Here is a 22,473-nt window from a genome sequence, read left to right on the forward strand (position 1 = left end):
GCCCCAGCGTCCCACGCCCGTCTCTGGGCTCCGCGCTTTCAGCTGCGACTCGCGCCCGTCTGTGGATCTCCTTTAAGCAGCGCTCTTAATCCCCTCTCCTCGCGCATCAGGAAACCAAGAGGGAAGAAAAAGTCTCTTGCCTCTTCGGCAGCTCCAGAGTTTTCCCGGACTCCTTCCCGGCTAGCTGTGGCACATTAGCCCCCTTCAGGCTGAGTTCTCGCCGCCAGCCCCAGTCCTCTCCCTGCGCTCTGACCGAAGCCCGAGCCTCAGCTTTCAGCGCCGCCCGCCCTGGCGGGCGAGCAGACAAGCCTCTCGGGCTGGTGAGTGCCGCTCGGCACCGATCCTCTGTGCGGGAATCTCTCTGCTTTGCCCTACCCAGGTACGTGGGGAGTTTCTTGCCTTTTGGGAGGTCTGGGGTCTTCTGCCAGCGTTCAGTAGGTGTTCTGTAGGAGTTGTTCAACGTGTGGCTGTATTTCTGGTGTATCTGTGGGGAGGAAGGTGATCTCCGCGTCTTACTCTTCCACCATCTTCAACTGGTCTCCACAGCACTCTTTTACTGCAGTGTAGCCAATTTTTTCCTCATTAAACTTTCCACTGCTTGTATTTTTTAAATTAGATTCCAGAATTCTGAAAAAATTGACAGTTTTTGACCACTTATTAGTTGTTTTCATGGAGATGGAACCCTGGAGTTCCCTGCTCTGCCATTTTTGGTGATGTCACTCAACAAGTATTGTTGCTATAAACTTTTGATTTGTTTCCAGAGTTCTTATAAAGTTGATTTTTTTTTTTTTTTTTTTTTGTGGTACGCGGGCCTCTCACTGTTGTGGCCTCTCCCGTTGCGGAGCACAGGCTCCGGACATGCAGGCTCAGCGGCCATGGCTCACGGGCCCAGCTGCTCCGCGGCAAGTGGGATCTTCCCGGACCGGGGCACGAACCCATGTCCCCTGCATCGGCAGGCGGACTCTCAACCACTGCGCCACCAGGGAAGCCCCATAAAGTTGATTTTGACAGTGTTTTTTTCATGGATCACAGCGAGGTTTAGAATAAGCCAACAAGCATTCAGGGTTTCTCTTTTTCACAGATATTTTCAGTAAAACCTCATTTCCGCCCATAATTACATGCACACTCACATACACAGTTACATAAGCATAGATACATATTTACTTTTATATAATAAAAAATTATCTCAAGAGTATATTTCTATCTCTGCCCTACATTCAGATCCATTTCTGTGTGGCTAAGCAGAAGCAAATTTAACTTCAGCTCCTGTTGCCTTGGCCTAGAGTTACAGTTGAGTCTCACTTCTCAAGGCCTGCATTATAAGGAAGCAACTTCTTTTAAGGAAGGGAGGGAGGAAGTAAAAGAGAGATCTGTCCCAGTCTTTGCAGATTGGCTCTATGTTGGGGATGAAGCAACTTCTCTAGGAAAATTATCTAAATTATGGAGGCATCCTGGGAACAAATAACGTAAGGAGATGAGGATAAAGTTGATGTCAGATTTTAGAAATTGAGGCTGTCTGTGAGCTTTTCAATAAAATCCTGCCTTTTCAGTCTTCCGTTCTGGCAGAAGCACAGTTTTCTTAATCACAGTAAAATATAAATCAAATGCTTATCGGCTGCTCATTTCTCTGGAAACATGATGCATTTGCTCCTTATTTACCAGTCATTTGTGCACATTTACTGATACTTTGATTAGTGGGTCATAACGTATTAGAAGCTATCAACTTAAAAAAAACTATCAACCTTGGCTCACTGGAATAATGATAAAAATTACTAGGGCATCAGTAAGAACTGTCTTATTTTATAGCTGCTTAGTCATATTTTTTAGTCATGAGAAAAGGTAGTGCTGAACTGGAATTTGGTAGAAGTTCAGAGTTTATACAGCACAAGTGGATGTATAAGAGCTTTTGATTCTTTACGTGGGCTGGACTTAACTTTAAGAAGTGTAGTATATGTAAAAAATAGTACAGATATGCCAAGTTTGGTTTATACATAGTCAAGTTCCCTCATGTAACCATGAACTTTGTGTCTCCTTTGAAGTGGGAGTCAGAGAAGCTTCCAATTCTGTAGCCTGTGTCTTTGCCCTAGCAACCCTTGGGTGCATTGAGGGTATTAGGTAGGCAGAATGAAGGTGCTTTATCTGGGATGTCCATTAGTATCATCATAATTTTTACTCTATCATCTTTCTCATTTTTAACTGTTATACTCCCAAATTAGTTCTAACTGATAGTATTTTACTTCTGCCAAAGATGGTCTTTTATTTCACTTGTCCCTTTATTTGGTAGAAGTTTTAATTTTTGGAGTATTTAGAAGATACTATATATTTCAGTGAATATTTGCCTGTATATAAAGCTCACCAACTGTAACTTTGCTTAAATTGTTACTTCTGCAATCATTTTCTTTAGCTTAATTTATCTGTCTTACATGCCCCTTGCTGCCTTTTTACTTTGTTCCTGGGAACTGCCCACTAGATTTAAATTAATCAGCCAGTTTTTATTCCTATTGATACACTAGAAAAAAAATCTATGTGGTAAAAGGAATAGTAATCAAGTTGGTCATTTTTACCATTTTTTCCAAGAACTGCCTAGTCTAAGTCTAGAGAAGGAATTTTAGGTTTATTTACCTTTTATCTGTTTTCCCCTAGTCCAATTCTATTTTCTTACCTTTCGAATAAGTAATTGAATATGCATATGAAGATGAGCTGCATCCTAAGTGATCTGAGCTCTACAGAAATGGTGATCTATGCTCAACAGGGGGAGCAGAGTTCTACCTTGTCACAGCAGAGAAATAGAAAGATCTAGGTACTCTTGAAGAAAATAGAGCTACTGTAGAGCACAGGGAACTCTGCTCAATATTCTGTAATAACCTAAATGGGAAAAGAATCTGAAAAATAATGGATATATGTACATGTATAACTGAATCACTTTGCTGTACACCTGAAACAAACACAACATTGTTAATCAACTATACTCCAATATAAAATAAAAATTACAAAAAGAAATAACATAATTTCTAGTTAAAATCACGTTAAATTTTTATTTTAAAACCATTTAATAACAAATTAGACTATGACTAAATATGGGTTATTCCAGGAATGAGAGTGGTTAGACATAAGAAAATCTATCATCATAATCCATTATACCACCAAGTTAAAGGAAAAAGCCCTATGATCACATAAATAAACAGTAAAAGTAATTTGATAAAATTCAGCAGGAATTCCTAATAGAAACTCTAAGTAAAATAAGAATAGAAAAAATCCCTAAATATAACAGCCTGTTTACCAAAAACCAAGACAAAGAGTATCCTAAGTAGCAAAAGCTAAAACCATTTTGATTAAAAGCAGGGACTATAAAGACATACCTACTATTGTTATTATTTAACATTATTTTAGATAATATAGACCTGTGCTGTTCGATATGGTAGCTACTAGTCACATGTAGCTATTTACATTTAAGTTAATTTGTAGCTATTTACATTTAAGTTAATTAAGACTAAATACAAACTTAAATGTAGTTAATCTTAAGTGTTCTCACACACACAAAAAAATAATAACTATGTGAAGTGAGGGATATGTTAATTCGTTTAATTGTGGTAATAATTTAACAACATATAGGTATATCAAAACATCACATTGTACACCTTAAATATATACAATTTTTATTTGTCAAGTATATATACCTCAATAAAGCTGGGAAAAAAACTTTTTCAAGAACCTATAAAACACTTTGGAATATATTTAGCCAGAAAGTCACAGGACCTATATGAAGAAACCTATAAAATTTCATTATAAATATTTTATAAATATAAGACAATCTTGTGAGCTAATGAAAAGGCACATGCAGTGTCCTTGAATGGGGAGACCTAATGGAAAAATGTCAGTTATCCCAGAATTAATATATAAATGTAATGCAATTCCAAATAAAATCCCAACAAGATTTTTTAGGGAGAATTGGATAAAATGAGTAGTCAAGAAAAGTCTGAAAAATAAGAACACTGAAGGAGGATTTGTCTTGCTAGGTATTAGGAAATGCTATTAAGCCATTGTGATCAAATCAACATAATATTAATATAAGATTAGACAAAAAGATCAGTGTAACAGAATAATAAATCCAAAATGAGACACCAGGATATGTGAAAAGTTAATGTATGACCAAGATAATAGTTCAGTTCAGTGGGAAAAGTATAGATTATTTGATAATTGATACTGGCACAATTGACTATCCATTTGGAAGATAATAAAAATGTATTCTTATCTTATACATTTTTGAAAAATAAATTCCAGATAGTTTAATACTTAATATAAAAGTAAAATGGTAAACATGGAAAGTCTGGTAGACTGTGAGTACAGTGCAGGGGTAGAAGAAATCTTTCTAATAAAGGCTGTATATCTGGAAGTTATATAAAAGAAGAGATAAATGTATTCAACTATAAAACATTAAAAGTATATTTTTAGAAAGAGAAAAATAAATCAGTTCATTCTGATATTTTCAGCTCAAAATTGAAATTACAGAATTTGTTCTCAACTGCTTTGATTTTATATTTGTGTCCCTTTTCTCATGGTGAAATCTCAGTTGCTAATGACATTAACATAATTATTTATTTACTCTACAATACATACCTTATAGTTTTAAAATAACAATTCCAGTACTATTGCTAACAAATATGGTTATTGAAAGTAATTTGATTTCTTTGTGATTTTTTTTCTCTTTGGGGTCTATCCCACCAGTTGAGTCAAATTACTGTGCCTTAAAGAAACGTGGAACAATTCTGTGTTGCTCTGCCAACAACTGATATATATGTAATTTGTTGTATTTATTTTGTTTTCAAATTTTAGGGAGTTTTTTTTTTTTTTTCCGGTACGCGGGCCTCTCACTGTTGTGGCCTCTCCCACTGCGGAGCACAGGCTCCGGACGCGCAGGCTCAGCGGCCATGGCTCACGGCCCCAGCCGCTCCACGGCATGTGGGATTTTCCCGGACCGGGGCACGAACCCGTGTCTCCTGCATCGGCAGGCGGACTCTCAACCACTGCGCCACCAGGGAAGCCCCTTTAGGGAGATTTTTGTTTAATTTTTGTTATAATTGTGAAAAACATTTACATGATTCCAAAATCAAAACTAGAGACACATTCAGAGAAGTTTAGCTTTCATTCCTGACCCCCAATAGACTGTTCCTTCATCTTCTTAGAGGTAACAATCTTTATTAGCTCTTAGTTTATACTTCCATTATTTATTTTTGAAAACATAAACAAACTTGTATATGTTCTTATTTTCCCATTTTCTTTCATAATACTGTTGTATGCCTTGCTTTTTCACTTAACGGAGATCACTCCATAGCAGTATATAGAAACTTCCTAATTTCTTTTTACAGCTGCATGGTATTCCATTGTTCCAGTGTGCCATATTTTACCCAGCAAATCTCCTATGATGGACATTTGGGTGGTTTAGGAGCGGCAAAAATATATTGCTGGTGGATATGTGGGGAAAGGAATATTGTGAAATAATAGAAAAACTATATATTGGTCTCTGCCCCCAGTTCCTGGCACAGAGCTCCTGAAACCCTTGTAACTTTCCTAAGTGATAAGAGCACCAGTAGCATCTTTAGTTGGTCTTTGCCCCTGGTTCCTGACACAGAGTTCCTAAATCCCCTGTAATTTCCTGGGCAATAGGAATGTCTTTTGTTCTAATGAGGCAACTCTTAGTGGGCTCCTGAATAACTTCAGGATGGGAAGTCGTCATCAGAAAGACCAAACCATGATTAGAAGTTTGGGAGGGTGCCGCATCCCAAATCCAGGAGGACAGAAGCCCCTGTGTTCACTGCCCTTCTGGACCTTGCCCTATGTATCTCTTCATCTGGCTGTACATTCATATCCTTTATTATATCCTTTATCATAAACTGGTAAACATAAAATTATCGATATTAAACCCAAGGAGGGGTCATCAGAGCCCCGATTTTTAGCTGGTCAGTGAGAAGTACAGGTGACAAGCTGGGACTTTCAACTGGTGTCTGAAGTAGGGGTAGTCTTGTGGGACTGAACCCTTAATTTGTGAGATCTGACGCTAAGTAGATAGCGTTAGGACTGAATTGAATTCTAGGACACCCATCTGGTGTCAGAGAATTGCTTGATGTGTGGAAAAACCACACATCTGGTGTCAGAGATATTGTGTGGTAGTAGTGTGAGAGTAAAGGAGAAACACAGGAGAAGGAGTGCTTTTTCCCATACAGGTGTTCTTACACATTGATGATAGAAATATTTAGTATTATAGCCGTGGTAAAAAATCTGGAAATATCTACTGATGTATATAATATGATTCCATTTTAAAAAATCAATGACTGCTGCATAGCACAGGGAGATCAGCTCGATGCCTTGTGACCACCTAGAGGGGTAGGATAGGGAGGGTGGGAGAGAGGCCCAAGAGGAAGGGGATATGGGGATATATGTATACATATAGCTGATTCACTTTGTTATACAGCAACAACTAACACAACATTGTAAAGCAATTATACTCCAATAAAGATGTTAAAAATAAATAAAAGTACACAAAAAAATCAATGACCAAAAATCATATTTACCTATCTATCGTCTATCATCTATCTATCTACCTATCTATCTATCTATCTATCATCTATCATCTATCTATATCTATCTGTATAGATTTCTCTAAGTATGGGGAAAACGGAAAGATACATATTAGGTTATTAACGTGTGTGGCAGGGGTAGAAGTGGAGAAGAGTTGGGGTAGCCAAGCAAAAAACAAAAGAAAAAAAAGGCTGTGGTTAATAAATAAAGCATGTGTATAATTCACATTTATGCATTGAAGTAAAATTGTGTGGATATACATAAAAATATTTTTTAAATTATTTAGAAAATATAATGGAGGAAAAAAGATCCCATTTAATATAGCAGTGCAAAATTTTAGATTGCCTAGGAATTAAATGTATGTAAGGGCCTATATGAAAGAACTTCGAATCTTTGATAAGAAACATGCAAGAAGACTTGAAAGAGGTGTTCCATATTGTATGAGAAGACTCAATATTGCAAAAATGTCTGTCCTCAAATTACTTGTAACTGTAATGCAGTCCCACTAGAATTTTTATTTTGGGATTTGGTAAAATATTCTGAATTTCATCTAGAAGGAGAAACAATCAATTTTTGGAGAGAACAGTGAGGGGTACTTGCTCTATTAGATATTAAGATGTATTATAAAGCAACAGTAAATAAGACAGCATAGCAATGGCACAAGAAAAGACAGTGGATACGTTGACCAACCACTCTATCCAATTGGGGGTTTGCCCAGGACTGAGGGGTAGCCCAGGACATGGGACTTTTGGTGCTAAAACTGAGACGGGGGCTTCCCTGGTGGTGCAGTGGTTGAGAGTCCGCCTGCCGATGCAGGGGACATGGGTTCGTGCCCCGGTCTGGGAAGATCCCACATGCCGTGGAGCGGCTGGGGCCGTGAGCCATGGCCGCTGAGCCTGCGCGTCCGGAGCCTGTGCTCCGCAGTGGGAGAGACCACAACAATGAGAGGCCCGTGTACCACAAAAAAAAAAAAAAATGGGGGTATTGGTGTAAAAATAATACTAATAAAAGCTTAAAAAAAGAACTGAGATGGTCCTGAGCAAACTGGGATGATTGGTCATCCTAACAGTGGAAAAGAATAGACAGCCCAGAAACAAACCTTAATAGGTAATAGAGAATCACAAATCAGTGGGAAAAGGAAGGAATTTATAAGAGATGGTGCTCAGAGAAATGGTAATTATTTGGGAAAAAGTAAATTAGACTGCCTCCTTCATACCATATACCAAAATAAATTCCATGTGGACTAGTGAGTTAGATATAAATATAAAAGTGTAAGTATGAAACAGTAAGAAATTATATAGGTAAACACTTTCCTCAATCTGATATGGGGAAGAACTTCCTAAGTATAAATACAGGAGAAGATATCACAGAAGAAAATACTGATATATTTGAATATACAATTTACTTTTTATATGCATCAGAAAAAAACACATACATGAGAAAGGCAAATTATAAATTGGAAGTAAAACATTTGCAAAAAAAAGTTAACAGGCAAAAACAGCCACAGCAAAAGGAGCCTAAGAAGACATGATGACTAAATGTACTGTGGTATCCTGGATGATAAAGGACATTAGGTTAAAAAAAATAAGGAAACCTGAATAAAGTATGAACTTTAGTTAATAATGTATTGGTTCATTAGTTGTGACAACTGTTCCATACTAATGTAAGGTGAAAGATGTAAGGTGTAACAACAGAGGAAACAAGGTGTGGAGTATATTAAAACTCTGTACTGTCTTCACAACTTTTCTGAACGTCTAAAGCTATTCTAAAATAAAAAGTTTATTAAAATTTTTTATGATAAAACTGGCTAATATCCATACTATATAACTATAAAACATATAACAATATATATTATATATAACATGTAAATATATACATATAACATATAATGTATATACCATAACATAATATATAACTATTTAGCATACAAAGAAATTAGAAAAATGAACGTCTTTGAAGAAACATGGTACAAGCATATAAACAGGTGGTCAATATATGAAAAAATATTTAACCTTATTCTCATAAACTACCAAAGTTCTGGAAAGCAGTTCACCAGCTTATATTAAGAGCCTTAAAATGTTCATACTTAGTCTAAGTCCACTTCAGAATAACTACCCTAAGGGGTTTATCTGAAGTTCACACAATATTTTATGGGCAAAGATGTTCTTCACTGGGTTATTTGTAATAGGAAATGAATGGAAAAGATCTAAATGTGCAACATTTGGGGAATATTATGATGAGCTTTATGATCTCTACATACCATGAAGCCATTCAAACATATTGAAGAAGAAAGCGTGTAGCATGACAATCAAGAGTATAGGTTTTGGAGAAATCTGAATTCAAGTTGAAGCACCATCACTGGCTATGTGATTTTGGGCAAATCCCTTAGTCTTTCTAAGCCCCACTTTTCTCATCTGTAAAATAGGGGCAATAACAGTTTTAACCCACAGGGATTTTGTGAAGATTAAATGAGATTATTCATGCGTCTAGCACAGTGCCTGGCAGATAGCTTAGTTAATAGTAACTCGCAATAACTCTAGGATGTAGGTTCTTACAGATGAGAAAATGGAACCAGAGAGAGGATGAGTCACTTACCCAACGTCACACAGCTAGTAAGTGGTGAGCTGGGATTCAAACACAGAAAGTTTGACTTCAAAACCCATGTTCATAGCCACGACACTAAAATGTTAGCTGTTATTTGTGCCTTTGTTGTTGCTGCTGCTGCTTAATGACATAAGAAAATGCTTATGGAAAGATGTTGAGTAAAAAAATAGAAATTTTTGTATATGTACATAAACATGCATGGATAAAAGACTGGAAGAAAAATATGCCAATATATTAAAATGATTGTCTTTTGAGTAAAGTGTTGAGAACAATCCTGGCACACAGGAAATGTTAAGTATTATCATTATGATGATTTGTTTTGATGTTCTGAAGATACACCAAAATGGTCTAAATGTGAATTTAGTTTGTATTTTTCCTGCTCAGGACTCATACTTCCTGAATCTGAGAATTCACATCTTTAATTCTTCAGTTCTGGAACACTCTCAGCCATTACTTCTTTGAATATTACTTTTTTTTTCCATTTGTCCTCTATGTCTCTTTACCTCTCTTTCATATTTTTAATTCTTTATCTATCTCTCTGTGTTATATTTTGTATATGTGTTCCAGTTTACCACTTTTTAGCTGTGCCCAATCTATGGCTTAATCTATCCATTGAGTTTTTAATATTAAAACTTTGTTTTTTAATTTCTAGAATTCTCTTTCAAAACTACTTGGTCTTTTTAAAAAAAATAGCGTCTTGTTTTTTCTCATGTTTCACTTATGTCTTTAATCTTAAGCGTAGTTATTTTACAGTGTGCATTAGATGATTCTATTATCTGAAGATTTGGGGTCTAATCCTGCTGTTGTATCTTGAGACATTGGCTTATGGCGGGGTGTTTCTTCATGTGTTTTATAATTTTTTATTCTAAGTCATGTTCAGTGTAGGTTTACCTGTGGGGATCTTGTGGAGGATATGTCCCTTAGAGCTGTTTTATGTTGCTTTTGCCAAGTAGTTTGAGGGATATCAACAGCTACGACCCACTTTGTGCTAATTTTTGGATTTTGACTTCTTGGACTTTGCAAGAAGTATACATTTTGAATCTCAAACCCACGTGAAAGAAGGCTTGAGGATACAAATTCTCGTGGGAAGAACTTTTTTCCACCTTCCCAGATCCCAGGCTGTTTCTCGATACTAGTGAATGGATTTTTTTGTCTAGTTCACCCTTACTGAGGATGTAGTCCTTTGAAAGTTCCAACTTTCTACAGGTGTCCCAGATCCAGTTCTCTGCCTTACTTAAGCCCAAGGCTCTGTCTCCTGCCTCTACATGGGCATCAGAATCTAAGCACCCTACTTTGTGAGATAACCAAGCCACTTGCACCACACCATCAGAGCGGCTAAAACTTCAACATTCACTAAATGTCCTTGTGTTCAGTTTTCCATTTTGTGTTTCGACCCCTAGTGATTTCCTTTACTTACCTGTAAACTCAGCTATACATTTAAAAGGATGTTATATTTTATTCTGTATTTCTAAGTGTTTTGTAATGTGGTTGGACTTTCAGGTTATTTTGGCCACCACATTACTGAAAATGGATATCAAAGATTATTTTTAAAGGTAAGTAATCCTAGAATGGCAGGCAGCATTGTCTTAGATGTTAGATACAAACTACTATGCATAAAATAAACAAGCAACAAGGATATATTGTACCGCACAGGGAATCACAGCCATTATCTTGTACTAACTTTTAATGGAGTATAATCTGTAAAAATACTGAATCACTGTGCTGTACACCTGAAACTAGTATAATATTGTAAATCAACTATACTTCAATTTTAAAAATTCTTATTTAGAAGGTCATCTTCCTTTCTTTCACGGAAGAATGTAAATGGATTTTTCTGCCCTATTTCATCATCTTTAAATACTTCTGCTTGCCTAAAAAAGAAAACAAAACTGTCAACCTACCAGTTATCTGAGGCTTGCTGCCTTTTTTCTTTTATCCTAATCTTGGCATATTTGGTAGAATACCAGATTTTGTGCCAGTTTCTTGAAAAGAACTTTGTTGAAAAGGACTATAGTGAGGGTGAGAAGGATACATTTCACATATGTCGTATATATATATATATATATATATATATATATATATATATATATATATATATATATATAATGGATGGGTCATTTTTAATATGAGAAAATTGACCAGATTAATGATCCTGAACTTTTTTGGTGAGTTCAGCTACAAAAATAAAAGGTGCTTGGCATGCTTCTTAGAAAGCAGAGAGTAATATATTCCCTTTCACACATTTCAAGAACAAATGTGTAATACGGATACGCAACAGGTGGTAAATGGGCGAATCTTGAATGGTGGATCATCCTCATTTTTTCCCTTTTGCTCCTTTTTTTTTTTTTTGGCCACACCGCGCAGCATGCGGGATCTTAGTTCCCCGACCAGGGATCAAACCCGCACCCCCTGCAGTGGAAGCGTGGCGTCTTAACCACTGGACCACCAGGGAAGTCCCTTGCTCCTCTTATTTAGTCATCAAAACTTACCCTATCTACCTTGGAATTACATTTCTGACTTAAAAATCTATCAGGTCCCTACTTCCAGTCTTGTCCTTTTTCAGTCCTTGGCACTGGTGTGATTGTAATCTTCCTAAAACATGTGCTTGAAATACTTTAGAGGTTCACCATCACCTTCAAAATAAAATCTAAACTCCTTAACATGGCATAACTAAATAGTACATATCTACCTTGTGATCCTTATTTCCAGAGATTCTCCAATATCCACCTTGCATTATTTATTTATTTATTTTTATAAATTTATTTTATTTATTTTTTAAAAATTTTTGGCTGCATTGGGTCTTCGGTGCTGCGCGCGGGTTTCCTCTAGTTGCGGCAAGCAGGGGCTACTCTTCATTGCTATGCACGGGCTTGCGGTGGCTTCTCTTGTTGCAGAGCATGGGCTCTAGGCACGCGGGCTTCAGTAGCTGTGGCACACGGGCTCAGCAGTTGTGGCTCGCGGGCTCCAGAGTGCAGGCTCAGCAGCCGTGGCGCACGGGCCCAGTTGCTCCATGGCATGTGGGATCTTCCCCGACCAGGGCTCGAACCCGTGTCCCCTGAACTGGCAGGCAGATTCCCAACCACTGCACCAGGGAAGCCCCTACATTGCATATAAATCCCACTAGATTACTAGCACTTCCCCCAAATTCTATATATTCTTATTAGGCCTAAGAAAATATTTAATGAGACTATTATTGGTTTTAATGAAAATATTATTGATGAATTTGCTTCCATTAAAGGCAGGAAAGTAAAATTTAATTCTGCTTTTAGTGTTGATAAAATATTTAAACTTAATGCTGTGAGTTGTAATGAATCTACTTTTCAATTTTTCCAACATTTTTTCAACTGCTTTAATGTTCTGGAAAAAATTAACCATTCAAGAATACACAAAAACACGTATATGGGGCCCACATTTTTCCTTTTTCCTCACACTCCAGTATGGCTCAGTATGGCATTGTCTTTATTTAAAATTTTGACGTTTTGTTCATCATGAATTTTTGCACTAATTTTGATTTTTAAAACATTGCATTAAAGTATTTATCTTGATCACTGAGTTTTTTGGCATCCCCTTAAATTTTGCACACAAGGTGAATGCCTTACTCACTACCCCCCACTTATCCCATCCCTACTTGAGGTCCTTAGATATATAAATAATCTATTTGCAACTAGTGGGCATCTGAAATTACTGTAGCTGAGATATAGGATTTTTATTCCTGGAAGTGGTTTCCATCACCTCTCCGCTTCTTAGTACAGAGCTCAGAGTTCTGAAGTGGGGAGAAATTTTATTTTTAACATAATATTAATTTTTTAGAAGAGCGAATAGAAGAGTCAGGAAGATGACAAGGATGCTGACCAGCACTGCTTCTACTCACTACTGTACTGGAAGCCCGTGAATAAAGCAAAACAAACCGAAAAGTGTAAGGCTTAGAAAGAAACAAAAGCAATGTTGTTACAGATGATATGTTTTTTTAATTTTCTACTAGAAAAATCCAAGAGGATCTACAAACTACTGGGTACAAGAATATATAAAAATGAGAGCTTGATTTTTCTTCCAAAAATAATATTAATTTTTGAATAAGTAATATAGTCACATGATTCAAAATTCAAAAGGCATAAAGAAAAGATATATAGTAAAAAGTCTCCCTCTCACTCCTACTCTCTAACCACCCAGTTCCTCTCCCTGCAAGCAATCAATGTTAACTATATCCTTCAAGAGATAATTTATGCTTATTCAAGCAAATGTGTACATGTATTTTAATCCCCTTTTGCACAAATGGTAGCAAATTATGTCTTAAATACTGCTGTTTTAATTTAACAATATGTATTGGAGCTCATTCCATATCAGTATATAAAGAGGTTCCTCATTTTGTACATGTGAGTATATCTGCAGGATGAGTTTCTAGAAGTCAGATTTCTGGAATAGGTTTATACATCTATCAATTTGGTAGATATTGCTAAACTGCTGTCCATGGAGGTGGTACCAGTTTACATTCTGACCAGTAAAGAGTACCTGCTTCCTTGCACCCACAAAGATGATATCTCAGGGCAGGTTTTTAAAATTTCTCTTAAATATAAACATCTTTTCACATGTTCAAGAGCCATTTGCATTTCTATTTCTTTGTGCTGTCTCTTTATATCCTTTGCCCATCTATTGAGTGACTGTTCTTTTATTATTGACTTGTAGGAGCCCTTTATATAAGAAGTAAATTAGGTCCTTTGTAGAAAAGTTTCAAATATTTGTTTCCCATTTGTTTTTCTTTTAACTTTTCTTATGGAAGAAGAAAAGTTAATCTTGCTGTTCATAATTTTTTATGTAGACAAAATTAATAACCCTTTCTTTTTTCACTTCTGAGTTTTGTGTGAAGTGGGGAAGCTGAAAGCCCACTAAAGAATAAAGACCGAAGGAGATCTTGGTAATCACTGTATCAGTAAGGAAGGGAATATGAATCAGAGTTGATTGTTAGAAATTTGTAAAATTCTGTAACCTCTGTAACTTCCCTGTATTTATTCTGCATGTTGTCCCATGTCTATTCTCCCATGGTGATTCAAAGCAAAACCCTTACTATGCTAAGAGCCTATATGCTTGTCTTGTGGAGAATGGAGTGATTAGGAATTATAGTTAATCTGATGGGAAGAACCTCAAAGTGTTGGCAGCTTCAAGAAAAAAAGAAGAAAATAAAGCATCCCTGGGACCTGCCTAAGGGAAAGAAAAAAAAAGAAAGTGCTTGAAAAATGGGGATCAGCTCTTTCAACCTGGTGGTGTATGCTGCCACATAATGATGGATAGCTGTTGAGAAAAACAACTAAGCCGTGTTGATAATGTTTCCTTTGTAGTGACAAGGTACATCTAGCAATATCATGACCACCTGAGATTTTTAATTTGAACAATACTGGTTTAGTACACAGGTCAGTCATGTTATGTAGCAAATGGTTTAAGCTTTAAGGAAATAACTATAGGTCTGAAGGACAGCTTAACAAATACAGTAGGCCCTCTGTATCCACAGGTTCCACATCTGTGGATTTAACCAACCGCAGATTGAAAATATTTGGAAAAAAATCCAGAAAGTTCCAATTAATTTTCTGAACTCTGGCAACTATTTACATGGCACTTACATTGTATTGTATTGGGCATTACACGTAATCTAGAGGTGATTTAAAATATACATACAGTAGGATGTGTAAGTTATATGCAAATACTACATTTTATATAAGGGACTCGAGCACCTGCATATTTTGGTATCTGCAGGGGTGGGGGGTGTCCTGGAACCAGTCCCCCTGTAGGGATGACTGTACTGCTGACTCCCTGCCTCCCCACTTTTTTTCCTTTTTGTCTTTCTACTCATTCCTCCTTACCTCATCAGAATACAGTGTTAAAACTCAAATGATATTTTATTGTTTTTTCCCTCTTGGCTTGTTTCTAACTTTTCCCGTGATAAGTTTATAGAACATTGTGAGTAATCTTGTGACTTTGGCGATATGCTTATGTTCCTCAAGTTGGAGGGCAGCAATAAATTCCAGGGGTTACCCATGGGGATGGCCATTTGTGTAACTTCCTCTCTGAAGCCTGTTCAACGTTATCAGTTGTGTTATCTCCCTCTCTTCCCAGTCACTTTTGCTGCCCTTTGAGTCCCAAGGCATGGTCTCACTGGCACATTATTCTATCCCCTACCTCTTTCCCTATAATATGTTTTACTCCCTCTCCACTTTACTCCAGATTTCTCTCACAGCTCCCTCATATTCCTAACATGTCCCCTCCTGCCCATCCCCACTTCCACTATCTGAATTCAGTCCTCCACAGTCTCTTGCCTGAACTAACGAAATACCCTTACTATTCTCCTAGTCTTAATCCAACTACCATATAGCTGTGAAAATGATCTTTCTAAATGCATATATGAGGGTAAGGGGAGGACTTTCATTTATCGTAAGCAATTCTATATTGTTTGAAAGTTTTAAAACATGCAGGTAGTACTTTTGTCATGAAACAAGTACAAATATTATATTATTCCACTTTAAAATTCTCCAACAGCTATCCATTGATTGCAACATAAAACTCAAAACTTCTTAACATTACATGCTCCTTTAGCTCTGCCACTTTATCAACTAGTTAGCTTCATGAAGTGACTTCTTTTTTCTTGTTCTCCCAGAAAACAACTCTGCCAGGATGATCAAAGATGCTCAGTTCTGAATAATAATAATAAATAATAGCTACATTAAAGTACCTACAGTGTGCCAAGCACTTCACATGCACTCTCATTTTTCAACCCTGTGAGGTAGGCATTACCATCTAACTTTTTTATAAAGAAACTGAGGATCAGAGGCTAAGTGACTTCCCTAATGTCACGCAGGTACTGGCCGAGTCAAGATTTGAACCCAGTTCTGCCTAACTCTAAAACTCCGGCTCTTTCCACTCTACGATGGCATCTCTAGAATGAAATGTTCCCGTCATTCTGGCCCCACCTTCTAGAGAAACATTACTTCCTACCTTTAAACACTTTAGGAGGCAGTTTAGTATAGTATTTCAGTCCATGAGCTCTGGAGTCAAACTGCCTGGGCTCAAATCCTATTCCTATAACTTATTAGCTGTGTAACCTTGAATAATTTCTCCGAGCTTCAGCTTCTCCATCTGTAAAATGAATATAATAGCTCCTCTCACACAGAATTGTTAACTTTTTAAAAAGATGATACAATGTAAAATACTTAGTACATTGTGTGGCAAGCAGTATGCATACCCTCAATAAAGCATAGCTATTATTATTATATTGCAGCTATATCTCAAAATTCTGTTGGCCCATTTGCTCATCTGGAGTTCCTGGTCAGTACCTCTGAATCCTGGTTTGCCATATCCTAATTATCCCTTCTATGTATTTCTGTGTAGCACAATTATATTGTATAGGCTTTGCCTTTTTGAGGGATTTTTCCAAGACTTAGCTTTAGATACACAACTTTTAATTCATAGATTAAACAGCTAATTGCTCAAATGTTGCTCACTTGTTAAGGTGTTAAGAATGTAATGATTTGTCAAATAGCTTTAGCATTTCTTATATAAGTGCTAAAATAGTAATTCAATTCTTTTATTGCAGGATTCATCTTTTTTGCCCTGTATATTGTGATCAGTTCCACTTACTTGTCTTCATAGTGGGACCTCGGGATGACCAGAGTAACCTCGGGTGTATATTCTCATCTGCTCTTCTGTTGGCTCACGTTCTGTGTCAGGTATCAAGTTTGGATACTGCCTTGAGCAGCTGTTTTAGGGAAGCCAATCACAAAACCAGCCCTGGGCTGGATACTCTTGATTTGCCTTGTGATTTGTGTAAGCATTCAGATAAACTATCTGAACAGGGCCTTGGATATTTTCAGTACTTATGCAGTCATTCCCACGTAGTATTTCCTTTCCCCTACTGCTGTTATGACATGCCCTGCCATTCTTTTCAAGAAATGGCAGCATATGGCCCTCAACAATTTTAGTGGTACCTCCTGTGGTTTCCTTTCCATAGCTCTTGGCCATTTTTCCTCTATAGCTTTTGAGATATCCCTTTTGGTCCCTACCTACTGTCATTTAACTTAAGATCAATAAATGTAAACAATACCCTTACTCCTCCATGGAATGAAAATGAAGGTTACCAGGCTTTTCTCTATCAACCTCTTTTGAGTCCAGAAGATGCCAACAACAAAAAAAATGAGGCTGAGAGGGAGCATGAGGACTCTGGGCTAAAATCTCCCTAGGCCAAAATTTTGTACTAAGGTATTGATACAAGGAAAAATTGGTTTAAAAAGGACCATCAATTGTTTTCCATGTAAAGGCTATTTTACATGGGGTTTATTGACTTTTTAATTCACACTCCTTTTGGAGATTTGTTAGCGTAAATAAATATCAAGTTCTTGCTTGATTTCCTTGTATCCATTACCCCTAATGTTCATTCATGGGCAGGGGCCTTAGGGATAGTCTGGTTCCAGTTTTCACAGTATGCTTGCATAAACCCTAGAGGTCCTGAGACAGTGCCTTAGGAACCAGGGGGAGGTGGTGCATAGGGATGGGCAGGAGACAATAGCAAGCAGGCCTCCAGACACCTCCACCACCAGAGCAGCTTTGTATTTGTATTTTATATCTTAGGCTTCTTTTCATTTCAGGAAGAGTCTGCTAATCCAATCCTTTCATTTTATATTGAGTCTTGAATTTTCTACCCTGAATATTTGAAATGAGGACTTTGAATGTCATTAGGGCTGACAGTACCCTTTCTATCAAGGTTCTGAAAATAAATTTCTTAGGCTGACAAAACAAACAAGAGCTCAAATTGCTGCTCTGGTATGTAACCTCCAAGAGGATGCAGGCAAATGGTCTACCTTTTCGTTCCCCTTGTCCTGTGTCTAGTAGAGTCGAAAATATACTTGGTGCTCAAGCATATTGCATGAATCTGACAGATCCTCTTTCTCATTATGTATGTTAGCTAAGCAAGCAATAATACTTTGTAAAACAGACATATCAGTTTGTGTCTAAAGGTAATGAGAATACTTTAACAGGTAATGAAGAATAAGAAATAATGATACAGTAAAAAATATAATAAGTAATATATAATAAAAAGGAAGAAGTAAGAATATGGAAAAGACTAAAGGATCCTTCCTTTATGACTTGAGGTGTTACATGAACACTTAAATTTTATAGGGGGGGAAAATCAACACAGGCATATAGACACAAGGTATACACCAGATACCCATCCTAAAAGCCTGATTTCTCCTGGACTTCGAATGCCATTATTCCTACTACTCTGCTGCTGCTACTACTACTTCTTTACCATGTACATGTCATCCAAACAGCAGCCAGGCACTGCTAAAACTTAAGTTATATCACGTCACTGTCTGCTAAAAACCCTCAAATGGCTCCCCATCTTGCTTGGTAAAAGCCAAGTCCTCACAATGGCCTATAACACACTACATGATCAGCACATCCCCACCCGCCGTCCCCCCATCTGTCTCTGACCATATTTCTTACTATTCTCCTACTCATTTTACTCCAGCCGTACTGACCTTCGACTTTTCTTCTACACTGGTGTCACAGCATGCAGTTCCACCTTAGGGCCTTTGGACTTGGCGTCACCCCTACCTGAAAAGTTCTTCTTTCAGATACCTACATGGCTTGGTCACTTAGTTCTTTCAGGTCTCTGCTGAAATGCCACCTCCCCAAAGAGACCTTCTCCAATCGTCTTTAGCTAAAATAACAATGCCCCACAAACATTCCCTGACACCCTTACTCTGCTTCTTCTCCTCGGCACTCATTATATTGACATATGGATGTGTTTGTTGCCTGTCTCCCCGTACTAAAACAGAAGCTCCACACAGGCAGGGACTGTTTCTGTGCACTGCTGAAATCCTGGCACCAAAAACAGTGTCCGACAGAGTAGGTACTTAAATGTTTGGTGAATTGTGTTTTCATCAGGAGTTTAAAAAATTTCCTTGTAGTGCCTATATGGTGGGAAGTTAAACAGGGACTTGAGGCTTCTAGAAATGTGTATTTCTCAACTTTCATGGGTTTGCACTAGAGGCTCCCAACAAGTAGTTCCACTTTAGGTCTGTACTCCAGTCCGCGAGGACCTGAAGTAAGAGGAGGGGAATCCAGTCACTATAATCTCTTCTACTACACTCAGGGAACTAACCATCAGCACTGAATTCCTTCCCTCTCCATCTCATCTCTAGGTTCTCTTTTCTAACAAAAAGGTCAGCAGTCCCTGGAATACTGTGTCATAATTTTCACAGAACAGGTACCCAGGCTGACTACATTTCAGCCTTGGAACCAGCCCACACCAAATCTCTCCTGGGTGTAGGTGATAACCAGAATAGAAAGCCTTCTCAATCAGACTTGAATCTTGTAGAAGCTTTTATTTCAGTGATTAAAAGAATGCAGTAAATGGAAACTATGCTGATTTACATTAGGCATGCACCTCTACCTGAAACTGCTGTTAGTTTGTGACTGGTCTAAATCTTTATAACTTATTTTTTCATTTAGGCACACCTTTAAATTTTTTGGGACCCTGACATACAGGGTAAGTTAACTTCTTCCTTGTGGCAGTTTAGTATGAGAATTATGTTCGCTGGCTAGATTCCTTTAACTATAGGCCTCTAGACTCTCAGGCTACCTGTACTAGCTCAAGACTGTACTTTACATAGAGATATTTAAGTGAATCACAGTATAAGGGAGGGAGATAACCTAGAAAGGTGAAATGTACTGTATGAATACTCCATACATTTTTTTCCCAGCACTGATTATCAAACACTAGATAAGGAGGCCTACAGTCAAGTACCAAATTACTCTTTCCCCCACTGCTGCCCTTTCTGAGAGACACAAAGATGTATATCGATCTCTCCAGAAATCTGAAAGGAATCCACACAAATAACAGATTATTACCTATGTGGTCCCACTATCAAATTATAGAGCAGTTCCACTATTAAAATTATAGGAAGCAGTTAATGGGACTATGAGGAAAGCATCGCCCCACATACATTAATATACATCTAGTAGAGTTTTCCATTCATCTGTCAATTGTTTTCCCAAGATTAGCATTAAAAAACACAACCCCAAACACATTTGACCCTCAAACCACCCCCACACACAAAAATTGGTCTTTGTTCATTCTCAGATGACAGGATGTCCCAAGAGTGACAAAGGTGGGAGCCGATCTCCCCACAGCCTTTTCTTCAACCATCCCATCAACTGTTCTTCATTTCTTGAACTACCTTCCTTTTCCAAAGAGGTAATACTCAGGTCAGTCAGAAAGGCTTTCTGAGAAGACTGGCTTGGATTTCTGGGTCTGTTCCAGTCGATTCAAGATGAATTGGCTTGTATCAATGAAGCGCTCAACGCAGTTCACAAAACAGGCCTCAGCCCGACTGTCCAACTTTGGCCCAGGCTTGTCCATGCACTTTTCCTGCTCAGGACAAGATACAGAATCACAAAGGGAACTTGGTAAAAAAAAAAAAAAAGGAAGGGGAGCTTCTTGTTGCTTAGAGGAAAAACTTCACCTAAAAACAGTATCTGATATGTTAATAATAGTTCACATTTGGCAGCTTACTTTGTGGCAATTTTCTACAGCCTTACATTAAATTCTCACAACAACCCTATGGAATAGATACTATTATTAATCTTCATTTTACAAAGACGGAAGTTGTGGCACAGAGATACTTTGTCCTAAGTCATGGGGCCAGAAAATGGTGGAGCTGAGATATTACAAAGCAAGATAGGTAGCAAAATACAAGGGAAGTTAACCCTTCGCTGAATTTGGTTAGAACTCTACAATGCTGCTTGCATTAAATGCCTTTAAGACACACTAAAGCCTACCAAAGGAAAAAAGAATATCTATGACTGGAGATTCTATAACGTCTACGTAAGCCAGAGGCTCTTGAATCCTACCTCAAGACGAATGGAAAATTGTATGAATTTTCCTAAAGGGCCCACAGCTTTCAGATTCTTAAAGGAGTCCTTAACCACACCACCTGCTGGTCCAAATGTAATGAATCAGATTTTTTAAAAGAATTAAAGCACTCTGGTTCAAGGCAGACAGGAGTTGAGTAAGCATTTTTTAAGGGTCAGAGTCCAGCAATACCATAAGTTTATGGTTCAAATGAATTTTGTTCATTATTCTCTGTGGTGTACTCAAGCCTCAGACTCTCCACTTCCAAGGAAGATTATCCTTGGCCTCTGAATTCTGTGAATTTTGTATGTCAAGGCAGGGCAGTTATGCTGTCTTTGGCTGCCAGAGAACACTTTGATCCCAAGCTGCAAATAAATGCCTTCTACCCTTTTGCCAAAGTCCCCTCACAGGGCATACTCAATTCCTCAACCTTCAGACCTGAAACGGCTTGGTATTACACAACAATCCAACAAGAAGGCAAAAAAGTGTGTATGTTGATAGAGATTACCCCACTTTTATAGTTAGTGGGCTAGAGCCACTCACTTCTCACGAGGGACGCTTAGAGCAACTGAGTAATCAAGGCAATCTCTGAAGAGTGCAGGGACAGGAGATTCACTGATTTTCTGGGACTCAGGGTGCCAAAAATGAAATCCCAGTACTTGGGGCTCTCATCAGTCTTGGTGACCAGCACTGGCAGCTTCAACCTTAGGTGCCTAAAGTGCTGGTTGGGACAACGGCATAAGTCTTCTATGATCTCCAATCCTCTGCACTAACAAAGCCGAGGTCCGGCGTGACAGCCCTCTGAGAAGCGGAGTCACTCTTTTTCCCTTCCGGCTCGACCTGAGGAACCTAAGGAAACCAAGGGGGTGCTGCTGGGTCCTCTCCCTTCCCCGAATGCCAGGCGTCGTGGCGAGTTGCGCGAGGCAAGGGCAGGAAAGTAGGTACAGTGGCCAGGTCCCAGCCCCAGGCTCCTCACCCAACAAAGTTCCGTCATCTGGTGCACCAGCTGCTGGAAGCGCTGCTTCTGAGTCTCTACCTCGATGAAATGCTGCAGCTGCGGGTCGACCGAGCCCAAACCCGCTGCGGAGGAAGACGAGGAGGACTCCATCCCAGCGCGGCCACGCGTGCAGAGACAAACTCTGCACCAACTCACCGACCTTCACGTGTCTCCGCGGCGGAACCGGAACCACAATCCACTGCCTCCGGGACTGCCTGGGGAGCGCACTGCGCCGGCGCGCGGCCCTACGCGCGTGCCCGCCCCCCGCCCTGTGCGCTCCTCCCAGCCGCCCGCGCGACTCGCACCTGCCCGCGCGCGGCCCCGCGGTGGCGCCACACCTGCCCCCTGAGGTCTCAGGACTCGTCGCCCAGCGCCGTGGCGCTGTCGAGACCTTATT

General features: G+C 38.6%; 1 protein-coding gene across 1 annotated transcript; it reads right to left on the bottom strand.

Moving 5' to 3' along the window:
- Window positions 1-20,434: 20,434 nt before the first annotated feature.
- On the bottom strand, window positions 20,435-22,187 carry TIMM8A (translocase of inner mitochondrial membrane 8A; the record flags this gene model as incomplete). The annotated part of the gene is made up of 2 exons (XM_079727160.1): window positions 20,435-20,596; window positions 22,056-22,187. The coding sequence occupies 2 exons, from the start codon at window positions 22,185-22,187 to the stop codon at window positions 20,435-20,437; spliced, it is 294 nt and encodes a 97-aa protein (XP_079583286.1).
- Between the last annotated feature and the right edge of the window lie 286 nt (window positions 22,188-22,473).

Source organism: Hyperoodon ampullatus (genome assembly GCF_949752795.1).
Source record: "Hyperoodon ampullatus genome assembly, chromosome: X".
NCBI classification, from domain to species: domain Eukaryota; kingdom Metazoa; phylum Chordata; class Mammalia; order Artiodactyla; family Ziphiidae; genus Hyperoodon; species Hyperoodon ampullatus.